Source organism: Clarias gariepinus, chromosome 8 (assembly GCF_024256425.1).
Source record: "Clarias gariepinus isolate MV-2021 ecotype Netherlands chromosome 8, CGAR_prim_01v2, whole genome shotgun sequence".
NCBI classification, from domain to species: domain Eukaryota; kingdom Metazoa; phylum Chordata; class Actinopteri; order Siluriformes; family Clariidae; genus Clarias; species Clarias gariepinus.
In genome coordinates, this window is record NC_071107.1 from 25,096,218 (window position 1) to 25,109,757 (window position 13,540).

Consider the following 13,540-nt stretch of genomic DNA (forward strand, 5'->3'; position numbering starts at 1 on the left):
GGCAGGCACGTTGTATGAAAATGAAGCTACAGGAAAGAAGCGATAACCAGAGGCTTTCTTTAAACCATATTTCAGACTTGTCTTTCATTCAACAGAAATATATATATGATGGGCACCACAGCAGCCTATTAAGTTCAAGAACACATTTTTAAAACATAAGTAAGGCAAAAGCTGACACCATAAACAACATCATCAAAAACAGATTTTTTTTAATTGAAACCACATAATGAATGTCATCATTTGGATTAGGCACATGACCCTATATCCTCTCGAACCTATGCCCATGATCTGAAAGCATCAGGCTGGGTGTAAATGTTAACCAGAGATTCTTCTTTGAAGCCGCTTGTAATAAAACGGTGCATTAAAGCTCTGTTCAAAAGGAAGGTTACGGATAGATGTTTTTTTTTTCCTCCCCTATTCCTGCTCGGCTGTATTTCTTGAGAGAACGGCTTCTTAAGCTCCTGCCCATGTGTTTATCAGCGTTAGCCAATCTGTATTTCATATTCACCAGACGTAGCTGACAACCTCCGCTCCTCCGCTTTCATCCGTGCCTTTGGACAAGCGCTTCGGTTTGAACTGTTAAAAGTTACTTAAAAGTGGAAATGGCATTTAAGGCTGAAGCCTGACCTTTTCCCAGCAATCTGCAATCCACAGCCGCAAAACCGGGGATAGATGGCCTTAATCATTTCACGTCACTAGTCGGTCTGCGACACGTACAGACATGTAGGGGAAAGCCGGCACAACAGTAACACACTTGTTTTCTCTAAATACACATATGCAAATTCAACATTATTAGATGCATTCACAGGTACTCCAAGGAAAGGATATGTCCACTCCTGCAGGAAAATTTAATTTTCTGCCATATAGGATATTAAAACCATAAGTATTTTATGATGATATTATTCCTTATAAAATCTGTGCAGTTGTATACACTTGTAATACTTTTCTTCGTTTGAGCATGCTGTTTATGTTTGCAAGATTGTACGAAACCATGGCGACAGCCTGCATAATAGCACTTATCATCATACTGGATCTTGCTGCACAGGGGCTCAGACTGCTAAGAGTAGTAAAGGGTAACAGCACTGCGATAAAAAAAAAAGATGCACATTAATTTTCGTCCACATAAATATTAATTGGTAACAGTGCACAATGCATTAAGTCATTGTTTTTATAAATCATAATTAGAGTTAAACTGTAATAACCATGGACTATACTAGAGTATATAGTATCATAATTAGAGTGATATGGCAAGATGAACACTACCAAAAACAAAAAGCATAATGTCCATATGAGCTCTGCACCATAAACCAATTAATGTTTTTAAATAGGTAACAGTCCTATGTTCGGTTTCCACACAACAAATACAACATATTTTCCAAGCCACCTTGAGAAGAAAATGACATAATGATATGATGTGGTTCTTTAACTATCATATTAACCTTTGCATGACCCCCTGTCTTTTGAGTTCTTTCCTAATCCTTATATGGCAATATAAGGAATCCTATGATTCACCCGATGTCTACACACACTGCCGACCCCCCTCATCACCACCCCCACCCTCTTTTGTTTCGCAGAACATCTATAGGACATGCGAAAGGTCATGCTCTTTGATGCAGTGGCGGATGGATGAGATGCACATTTGCTTTGCGTACACTCAGGAAATGGCTTAGAACTTGTGTTCCTCTTTCTTCTCTTCGAATAAACTAAAGAACATTGTGACACTCCATTGTGCGTACAGTATGTGAGTGATTGCATCTCTTCTGATCGGCATGTGTGTCTCAGCACAGCATACAGATCTAGCAGTTCGTTCATCAAATTTAAACCCAACAGTAGTGAATACTTGATAGATGATACATTGATTTTCCTGAATAAAGTGTTTCTGAGTGCTGTTAGAATTGCTCCCATGCAATGTTACAACCATGCTGCTTTGTTGCCTTCTGGCTAAAACACAGGACACCATCTGGATTCACTTGCTGAATAGAACCGTTGCAATTGTGCCAATTCTCCTCTACACACCGTTATAAATGTGCATACGTAAAAACTACTTAATCTCATGGAAAACACCAACAAAGATTGTGACTTATATTAAACTACCAAATTAGGGCAGTCAAAGATGAGCATAATTTACCAAGAAAAGAAAGGAAATTACCAGGAGAGTGCTTGAAAAAGTACCGAAATAAAAAAAGACTAATGAACAAAGTGATATAAAACAAAAAAGTGTTCTTGGGTACACAGTAATGAAAGTTATTTCAGAGGAGTTTTAATGTTAAAACGAAAGTAAATGCCCTTTGTGTTATAGAATCGAACCTGAGAGGACTGCATGTCAAAAATTAAGGGACACTTCATAACGAATGAGTTACAGCTATTTGGCTCCTGGTTACTGTTGGGGAGTCGGTAATCATGTCTCGACCACCAGGGATGGTGAGCGAATGTTTGGACTTTAGTAATGTCCGCATTTGACTCGTATACCATAAGATGTCTAGCATCTCAGCACATAACATGACCAGAGCCTATTCGTGACCAGGCGAACCAAGTCCACACACTGTCTGGTTGGTGCGGACATTCAATTATGCCCACATGCTGAGTGAGGCGTTTGAGGAGCTTATGTAGACACGTGCCCAGGTGCCATGCATTTCACCTGATCTGCCCATGACAGCGTTGCCAACCGAGAGAGGAGGTGCCCATGAATTTGCCTGACGAGCTAATTACAAATATTCAAGTATCTTTTTTCGTTGGATTGGTGTTTCATTTTCAACAATCCGGTAAACAAGCAAAAACTATAAGCATTTGCATGCAATTTATTATGGGCCACAAAGATTTACTCGGTCACTAGGGGCATATAAAAAATAGTTAATGTTTAGGACAAACAAGCAAAACAAATTCTATGCATCCCATAAAATACAAGGTACAGCTGTTGCACAAAGAATTTTCCATCAAGCATTACTTTACACACTCCACATTATTTTAGCATCAGATACTCACTCACTTTCACTCATCCTCTATACCGCTTTATCCTGTATTCAGGGTCACGGGGGGCCTGGAGCCTGTCCCAGGAGGCTAAGGGCACGAGGCAGGGTACACCCTGGACAGGGTTCCAATCAATTGGAGGGTGCACACACACATACACACACTCACACACTACGGGCAATTTTGGGAACGCCAATTAGCCTAATCTGCAGGTCTTTGGACTGTGGGAGAAAACTGTGGGAGGTGTAAGGCGACAGTGCTAACCACTACACCACCATGCTGCCAGCATCAGACGATGTTTTCCAAAGTTTGTCCCACACCCTTTCCACTCTATGTGAAGGAAGCAACTACTGCTTGCTCTTGTTGCGTCATTGGTTTAATAATTATTCTGTTTTTAATTTGATATGATTTTACCCAGTTTATTCAAGTGGTTCTTATCTTAATGTTCTCTGCCTACCATTACACCTTTTTACAGCAGCCATGGATTCTTTATAAATAAAGCAGATCGGTTCTGTGAGTCTCTCAGGAAGAATGGATGCATATTTTTACAGTGTTTTTTCACTGTCAATTTTCCCTTTTTCTATCACTGCCTGTTTCTTGTTGCAGTACAATACCTGCTAGTGAAACACCTACTTCTTATATTATCATTTAATATATTTTATTTGGGATTTCTGTATTAAATAAATTCTGTTAGCGTTGTACATGGCAATAGCATTAGCAAGTTACACTGTTTGAAGTGCAGATTGTCTATACAGGTTAAGGTATTAAACTCTTGCACTATACTGTAGTAGGTAGTGCAAGAGATGCGAGTCGTAAGTTCAACATTAAAGTGTAAGTGTTCAGCGATCTGTTCCGGAGTCTGACTGCCTGTGGGAAGAAAGTCTGGAGGATTTGGCTCACATGCTGCGATCAGACAGGAGGGGTGCGAGCAGTCTGTGTGAGGGTTGGGAGAGATCATTCCTAATGCTGCAGGCTTTTGACATAAACAGCTCAATGTTAATGCCCTCAGTGGGAGGAAAACTTGACCCAGTAATGTGCTGGGCTATCTTCACCACCAGCTGTAGCACTTCCTGTCCAAGACGGAGCACTTTTTTAAATTTTTTTTACCGTGATTCTGCAGAAGCAACTGATGGGCTGCTGGCTTCCTTCAGTCTCCCTAGGAAGTAGAGGTGATGGTGTTTTGTTCACCAAGGAGGAAGTGTTTGGCACCATGAGATAATGCGTGTGATGTGTACTCCCAACGACTTCAAGTAACACTGATGCACATGTGGGAGGAAGATGCCTGGATCCTTCTACAATCTAAAGTCTTTTTTTGGTCTTCAGAGAGATTCCTGTCTTTGCTCCAGGACTCCAGCTGCCTCACCTCCCTCTCTGTAGGCTGCCTTGTTGTTGTTGGTGATGAGCCCTACAACAAAGCTCTCGTAAGGATACTTAATGAAGTGCTTGCTGTGCTTTATAAGGACACAGCTGTGGGTGAGCATGGTGTAAAGGAGCAGGCACAATACACTGCCCAGGAGGGGTCCGGTTTTCAGGGTGATGGAGTGGGATGATGAGTGTTGGATCAGGAAACTGATGCCTGTTGCTCAGGTAGTCCAAAATCCAGCTGCATATTGAAGTACTTACTTTGATCTAAGTGAGTGGAGTTTGGGGACCAGTGTCTGAGGTATGATGGTGTAAAACACTGAGCTGAGGTCACTAAACAGCATTCTAACCTAAGTGTCTATGTTGTCAGTGTGGCATAAGGCCACCAATAACACATGGTGGAGCAATTTTTCCAGTTACCATATTGGTGAGGGTCTAGAAAAAAAAACCCACTGGATGTGGTCCATGACCGGCTACACAAAGCACTCGGTGATGGCTGGAGTGAGTGTAGTGGGACAGTAGTCATTGGGGCACTTACCTTGATATTTTTCTTCAGTATGGGGCTAATTATGATTATGGAACTATGGGCAATTTGGGAGTGCAAACCCCTTGCACAGAGACCTGAGGCAGTAATCAAACCCTCGACCCTGGAGGCACGAGGCTACAGTGTTAACCACTACGCCACCATGCTGCCTCATTTTGTAGGTAAAAAGTTAAAACTTGAATTTTCTAAAATATCAACAAGACTTCAAAGCATGGTTCGGTGCCATTAAATCACTTACAGTAAATGTGCATCATTGGTGTAGGTATTCCACTGCCAAAATGAAATAAATAATAGTTTCCAGGATTATATTAAACAAGTTAATATAAGTAATTAAATAATATGTTCTGAAATGTGGAAGTGGAAGACTTTATTCTGTGGATTAACGTCATATGTACTTATCAAAAACAATGCACTGTAGTGCTACTGTAGGTACCTGCCATGTATCATAAATTAAACCTTTCAATAACGTGTCTGGTTATATAACAAGCTGGATCCAAGTCAAGGTCCTGATTATTGTCAGGCAGCATTTTGTGGTTTTGTTTTGCAATGAAGAAATCTATATTCATTTTGAACACTGATTGTTGGTTTGTTATCACAAACTAAAGGAATAAATATTGTTTACTTTACCTGTGAACTTACGGCTAGGCTGTTATCTGACCCGTAGTATAAGCAGAATACAATGTCAGAGTAGAGCTGGCCTATTTAAATGCACCCTCGTAAGCTCTGAACCTTACCATGTGCAACTTTAGCCTACACATGGCATTTGCACAAGGCCCAGAAATTTTTGGGTGGGTGCATGAGCCGATGTATATGCGTGTAAGGCAGAGAGGTGAGAGAGATAGAGGATGCTTTACCTTATGGGAGGTCAGTGTTTCTCCCAGGAGCCCTATTATAGCATGGCAGTAATGGATGTTCAGGCTGAGACAGAAGGAAGGACTATACTTGCAGTGTGTATGTGTGTGTGTGTATACAGATAGAGAAAGAGTGAAAAAGAGAGGGAGAGAACGCAACACTATGATAGGATCTCCTCTTCACTGCAGCCACAAAGCTACTACAATCAATCATTGGTGAACACACATACTTACATGGTCTTACACACACACACACCTACACACACACAGAAGCAGACATGCCTTTCGTGCCTACCAGCACAGGGGAGTGAGTAGCCCACCGCAGGGTCATGGATGAACTGTCGCTCATTCAGTCGGGACACACAGTACATGTGGAAACAATCCAGACAGATTACATGACGCTCGGCACATTGAGCCACCAGGACAGGACTCCTGCAAGACAGAACACATCAGACTAGACTGTAACCACTAGCACTGACCCTGTGTGTGCATGTAATCATTACATAGCCGTATTGTTCGGAAGAGAGAGAATAAGCACAGTTAGAAGAATAAAATGTAAAATTAATAAATAATACGTTAGTTTCGCATTATTTGATTACTCAAATAAATTTGGAAAAAACGGTAAGCATTGGAGATTCAATCACTATAATAAAAAAAGGTTATTTGGTGCACCTTGTACAAGTATAACTGAATCCCAAATTTGTTTATATGGGGAACTGTTGTATAAAAGCAATGTCAAGGTCATGTTGGATGTTCTGGATGTGCAGCACGGCTGTGACGGCTTTGGCACTTAGGCTGCATCCTTGTGCCCTCGACCGCATCATAGCCGTGCTGATATACAGTGTACAAGTCTTGCTCTTGTAAGGAAACGGATTCATCATATTGATTCTATCACAAGACTGTCACAGTCTTGTACAGAATGAAAAATATCACATCACTTTCCGCAAGAGTCTATTGTAGTTCTAAACTTGTACAAAGTCTTTCTGTTGTCCTGTGACAAAGTTTGTACTTTTCTCTATTCCCATTCAGGATAAGTTAGCATCTATTCAACACAATAGCACCACAGCACAAGTTTTCATTAGACTTTACTTTGTCACAGGACATTCAACAAGACAAACACGTGATTGTCTTGTCGAACTCTGTATTAGACACATAATACATTGGGGATGCACTATGTGCATAGGCAGAGTTTGACATTTGTGCACGGGAGAGCACTGAACCCAACTACTGCACTAGATCTTGTGTATATATACACTGTAGCAAAAGATAATAATGCCATAACACAGCAAATCAAAGAAGTTTCTGATCACTGTGGTATATCACACACAGGCTGGTGCTGTGTATCTATATAAATAAAAAAAAAGGTTCTGTCTGTACATCGGTCAGAACGCTCTCTTTCAAGGATATCTTTACATTTTATACATTAAAGGACCCGAAACCAGTCACAGAAGATTTTCCGTCTGTCTGTATGTCTGTCCAGTCAGGTTTTGTCACAGCATCATGCAAAAGTAGATAGACAGAATTTAACAGAACTTTTGCAGTACTTCGATATCTGCCTGAAGTTCAACATGCACCACACAGTAAGTGAAACCAAAATGTTGATTTTATGAACACTTAGGTACTCTACTTTTAAAAAGTGCTATATTTGTCTCAACAAATGGGTTGGTTGCTGTGATGTAATCTGGCACATACAGTAGGTAGTCAACAAAAATGCCTATTACCGCCTTGCTCACCGCCGCGGCAAAACAATGTTATTTGTGAAATAGTTATTTGTGAAATAGCCGCCAGGTGGTGCAAAGTGACGCAGTTTTTAAATATAATTAGAACTTTAGTCATAAAAAAGTCATAACAATATGTTGTATCAAAGAAAAACTACAGTGATGGTAGTTTTCATATCCGAGTACTTTATACAACAAACTTGAAAAATCAGAACCAGAGCTAATGACATTTACTGTATAATAATAATAATGAAAAAAAAAACATTAATTAAATGTTGTTAAATGTTGTACCTGCTTATAACGTCCCTTTTTTTAAACGTTTTGATTTAAATTATGGCGCAGGCTTGACTTTAGGGATGCCGATGGACTGGCAAAGTTTAATTAAAATCTGTCCAGACAGTTGTGACAAAATCGTCTGGACCGGCATACAGACAGAAATTTATTACACAAATATATCCTTGAAAGAAAAAGTTTTGATCAATGTACAGACAAAACCTTTCTTTACGGCCTTAATTTCCCTAGCCCTAATATATGCACAAGAAATTTTTATTGCACCTATTTTTTATTACCATATTTCAGCTACTGAGGGCACTATGCCCTCCTGCCTCCCTGGAATCTCCGCCTATGGCTATGTAAGTGCAATGAGCTGGTGTCCCACCCAGAAAGATATTCCTACCTACTGTAGCATCAAGTGCTACCAAGATAGTCCGTAGATCTATCTGACCACAATTAAACACTAATGTTAGTGTAGGATAAATGAATGAATGATTTTTTCCACAATCCTGGCACTGGAAACCAAATTTATTGGAATTCTTGTCTGGAGATGATGATTCAGTAACACAGAGCCTTGCTTTCCTCTGAGATTGCTGTTCCACATGCGACAGCACTACACCCCTAGACTACACTACAAACTGCAATGCAAAACAAGCTATCGGCCTTTTTGCCTTTTTTTCATGTCAGGCCAATAAAAATCACCTTGCTTGCCAATTTCCAGTAGTATTTTTCTCTGTATAGTTTTGTAGTGCTATTAGTATTTTACTCTTCTGCAGTGCCATGAGGCAGGACTCAATTTCTAACGACTGGCTCAGGATGTTGTGTCCCCTGAGGCTTCCCAAATAACTGATGACTGTCTCGGGAAATAGCTTTGTTTCAAGACAGCATGGGGCTCGAGACAGCAGGCAGGAGGGTGATCCAGTTTAGATACCAACCTCATAAAAACAGGTGTGTGCATCTCAGAGAGAGAGAAAGAGAGAAAGAGAGAGGGAGAGAGAAAGCGTGCAGGAAGGAGAGCAATACAAGAAACTCATTATAAAGTATACCACCAACATATGTAATAGTAATGACTCTCTTTCTTGCTTATTTGTTTTGATTAAGTTTATTTTTTTTACCCAATCAAGGACTGAGTGTTCAAAAAACACCACTTATCCTCTAAAAGAGCCTGTGTCACATACACACAGCTAACGTCCAAAATAATCATTTTCTCTGCAAATCTCAAGAACTCCCTGTCCATTATGCACACACCCTCAATAATAAACACAACTGATCTCAAATCAGGCTTCTAGCATTGAGTCTCAGTCTCAGTATGCCCTCTACTTATGGTGCTTAAAGAGCACGCCTGCGTCCTTGCTTCTGCCCTTCAGAGAGAAGGGGAGCGAAGGACGAAGGCCAAACAAAGGCCCACTTGGGAAGCTAATTGCCGTGCCACTTCAATCAGTTCTTGATTTAAATGGTGAGGATTGCTGATTAGGCGGCATTGTGCCAGATCTCGCCTTGTTCTCATCATTTGGAAAGCAAGAAGGTGGCGACGGTTGTGCTGAACTAATGGCTAACTGCTGACCTTTAGCAAGCCCATAGACTGTGCCGTCCTAGTGATTGCAGCTACAGTAGGCGTAGTGGGAGGAGAATTTGTATCGCTGAGTTGTTTGTGTTAATCACCTGTTGCCTAGTAGTAATAAAAACACAGCTAAAAGACTTGTGGTACAATTTTAAAGAAAGCTTCATCGGTTCAATTGTTTCTGCAATTGCCTCACTCCTCTGAGTTGTAGCGATGTTTCTAATAGAGCTGTAAGTCAAGGGTAGACTGGCGATTTGATTCAATTCGGTGTTTGGGGTATTTTGATTTTGGATTCAGTTCAGTAGCACTAATGTTTATTGTCCAATACGCTACTTGCACGCAGACTCGTTACGTACTTCCGCTTTGAAGTAATAGGGCTCGCCGAGTCGGCTATTGTTTTGGAGTTTGGAGGAAATGTTAAGAAAAAAATGTGTTTATAGATTTCAGAGACAGCAGAAAGTATATGGTTGGAGGGGTAGGGGTAAGGGGAAGGGCCAGATAGACCTCCAAACGAAGATTTTTCGGGACCTCACTTCAAACGAAGGGCTAAGCAAAATTTTCAACATGGCTGCTCACTCGAGCAAGCAGACCCATAAATGTAACGAATTTTTGCCATTAATAAGGATTTTTATGACAAGTTTTCATTATATGTATATTACCTTTAGTCTTGTGTTTGTGTTTATGGTGATGTTTTGTAAAGAAACGTTAGCAAAAAAATCCCCAAAGTTTGCTAGCGGATAGCACCGATTGCACGATATTACAAAAATATATTTTTATGTCATATACACTTTACTACATTCTACAAACAAGTATGAAAATGTAAGTAGGACGGCAGTTTGCCGAGCATTTGATAGCGCATTGTTTTTTTTGCTTACGGCCATACTGTATGTGTACATGTAAATAAACGGATACGTATGATGACGTATAACAGTGTTGTAGTGATGTCCCATTTCTTAGGGGAAATATTTTAACCCTTCTCCTTTCCACTTTGTTTCAAGGGACAAGGAAAAGACGCGAGGGGTAGGGGAAGGGGTAGAAAATAGAATTGGGATTGGACTTTAGTCTACCTCATAAGACTCTTGTCTGTTACAGAGCTGCTCTCTATAACTTTATCATACCTACATGCTCTATTTGCACTATACAGTATGTCTGCATTTGCACTACTCTGTCTGGTTTGCAAAATGTGTGCTTACTTGTATATTGTATTTGTATTTTTTATATTATATGTATAATTGTATTTATTTATATTTTTCTTTGTATATTTAAAATTCTACTTTATGTATTTAATGTTATCCGTTATCCACCAAGGGTCTGAGAGTAGTGCAATTTCAATTCAATGTGGCAGAATTGACAATAAAGTTGACTTTAGGGCCTCCGAGCAGTGGGAAAGTGATCGCCCTATCATCCGCAGATCGCTGATTCGATTCCCGGGTGATGCTGTTACAGTACCTCTCACAGCCGGAGGCCTAGAGAGAGCTGATTGGCTGAGTTCTGTCAGAGAGGAGGTACTCTCGCTCCCACATTAATCACGGCTCTACAGCCAATCAGGGGCGTCTTTGAGCTCGCGCACGCGGAAGGAGCAGATAGCGCTGTCCTCCGAGTGTGTTACTCCGCCCCTAACGGTGTGTGAGCAAGCAGTTCGAAAAGAAGCAGTCGGCTGGCAACACGTGATAGTATTCGGCCCTCCTGGCTGAATGGTAGTGGTAGCCTTAATGTGGGAGCCCCCTAGTGATGGGGAGGAATTGGCCACGACTAAATTAGGGAGAAAATCTGGAAAAAATCTAAAAAAAAAAAAATTAAATGTTGACATTAACTTTATTAAGTTCTTATATAGTATACAATATATATTCTTATATAATATGGTTGTTTTGCAAATACAATGCACGCCAGTTACGTTAATCCGTGGGAGATCCTGGAGACAGCGGGTGTAGAACGTAGCCATTGCTAAAACGGAACTGACTAAGCCCTATTAAAAAGAACGCTGAAGTAGGTGTGCAAGTAGGGCATTTGTCTTGAGCAGCTAGCAGGGTCAAGGTTAGCACATCAAGCATGGTGTACCCCACCTTTTGCCCTGAGGCCCCTGGGATAGGCTGCAGGCTTCCAGCTACGCTAAACTGGATAAGTGGTAAAGAGAATGAGTGAAAGAGAGGGAGTGTAATTTACACATGTCGCTCCTGAGCTGCCAGTGATCCAGACCCCCTCTGCCCTCTAGACCTGTCTGTCATGTCCTGGTGCCCCGCATAGATGCCCTGTGTTGTCTGCTTTGGATGCGTATGGTGACTGGGGATGGTTTTACTTTACCATGTAGACGTTCCTGACCTTGGCTGATGCAGACATCTGTTCTCTGAGAACTTGTGACTATAAGCGCTCCATGGTCAGGACTGGACTTCCCTACATGAGCCACCAACAACTGAACTGGACTCGATAAACTTTCATCCACCTAACACACTGTATGACTGCAAAACAATTCCTGATATCCGTTATCACCCAAATCAGGATGGGTTCTGCCTATTGCCATCTTGGGGAGTTTTTCTTTCCCCCCGTCACCCTCGACTTGCCCTTCAGGGACAATCAAATCATTTTGATTCATACACATTTTTTTTTACATTTCATTTACATATTTTTCTTTTGAGTGTGTAAAGCTTTGCAAAAATGAAAATAACATTACACTGAACTGAATTAATTTGTGGATCAATTCTAAATCAAAAACCCAAAGGACTTCACCACGTCTTCTGTATGACTGTGTACTTGAACCTTCACTGTTTACAATATGCAACTTACTGTGAGACATTTAAATACAGAACTTTATGTTAACCAGCTTAACCAATCATTGTGTGGTTGGTTTGTATCTACTTTTAGCTGTGTAACTCTAATGTACTCCGTATAACTGGCAGTGTGTGTGTGTGTGTGTGTCAGTGTGTGTGCACTGGCTTCAATAATCATTTACACTCATTGAACTTTTGGACACTTTGTAGTGTTACATCATTAAATTGACTCAAATTTGACAATAGACTCACTTGTCTAATTGACAGGAGACTCAATGGTCCTTTTCCCCCTTTGATTCAAAACATGTCTAATGTTTGAAGGTGTTAAACATCTTTTACTATGACATATAGGTGGATTATGTGCTTGCACAGACAGTGGAACCAAGACTTGGTCAAACCAACACATCTGTCTCTTCCTCTTGGGAAAATTGCTCACGCTCTGTCAGGTTGGTTGTTTTAAACCACTCAAGTGCAGGGTTGGCGGTCCACACAGGGTCACTGTTCTATTTAAAGGTGAATTCCTCTAGGATTGCTTTTATTTGACTCCTCAACCCGAACCAGTTCCCCTACAGCATGATGCCACCCCAACCATGCATCTCAGGGTGATGGTTATTTTTCCATCAAACCTAGCGTTTTGTGTCAAGGTCAAAAAGTTAAAAGCCTGGGCTCATCAAACCAGGCAGCCTTTTCTCACATGGCCACTGAAACTCCAAAGCAGCAGTTTGTACACTTTCTTTATTTTATTTTCTTTCTTTCTTTATTTTTTTTACAACCACTCTTTCATAGATCCCAGTGTTGTGAAGTTTTCATGCTTTGGTAGTCCTAGGAACATCTGTCCCATTTGAGCTGTAGATCTCTCCTTTGCTGCTTGTTTGACTAATGTCCTGGTGGGTGTATCATATTCTATAGCGCTCCCTCTCTCTTTTTTTTTAAACCCAACCCTGCTTCACACTTTAGGAGACAGTGAGTTAAAGCATGCCTGAATTCACCTTGGAAGCATACTGTTATCTATCAGTCTCAGTTTTAAGTCAAGTCAAGGCAAGTTTTCTTCTAGACATCTTAAATTACACTCACACAATGTCAGTGCAGGCGATGCAGGGGACATGGCGCACATTGGTCATGATCAAGTCCAGTGCCACTGATGTGTCATCATCAGAAGTGGGATGGGCGGCACACTTCAAATAAAACTCCTAATAAAAAACACAAAAGAAAAGACACCATGTTTCTGTCGGTTCTGGATAAACTGAATACATGATGGAACGTGAGACAGAACTGCAAGTGTGCCTGGGACTTTTGATTGTACAGAATAACAGAACACAGTTATGAGTTATGGATAACACAGTTATCTTTATTTCTCTATATAATTCCCTGCTATACTAATCTACGTATCGCAGTGTTTCACTAGTGCTTGGATACCATCAGGGGATTAGGTTTTCTCAGCATCATGATCAGTCTGCCTGCTTCTCGACTGAAACCGTTCAAACCTTTCAAATATTTAC

The 13,540-nt window shown here is 40.8% G+C and overlaps 1 protein-coding gene across 2 annotated transcripts in view; it reads right to left on the reverse strand.

Annotated features, from left to right (window-relative positions):
- prkn (parkin RBR E3 ubiquitin protein ligase) overlaps positions 1 to 13,540 on the reverse strand; it is a 112,256-nt gene that overhangs the window by 41,969 nt on the left and 56,747 nt on the right. For both annotated transcript variants that reach the window (XM_053501367.1, XM_053501368.1), the window contains exons 6-7: positions 13,116 to 13,231; positions 6,020 to 6,156 (exon numbers count right to left, since the gene is read on the reverse strand). In XM_053501367.1, the coding sequence (XP_053357342.1) occupies positions 6,020 to 6,156; positions 13,116 to 13,231 (253 nt within the window). The remainder of the gene's footprint in view (positions 1 to 6,019; positions 6,157 to 13,115; positions 13,232 to 13,540) is intronic.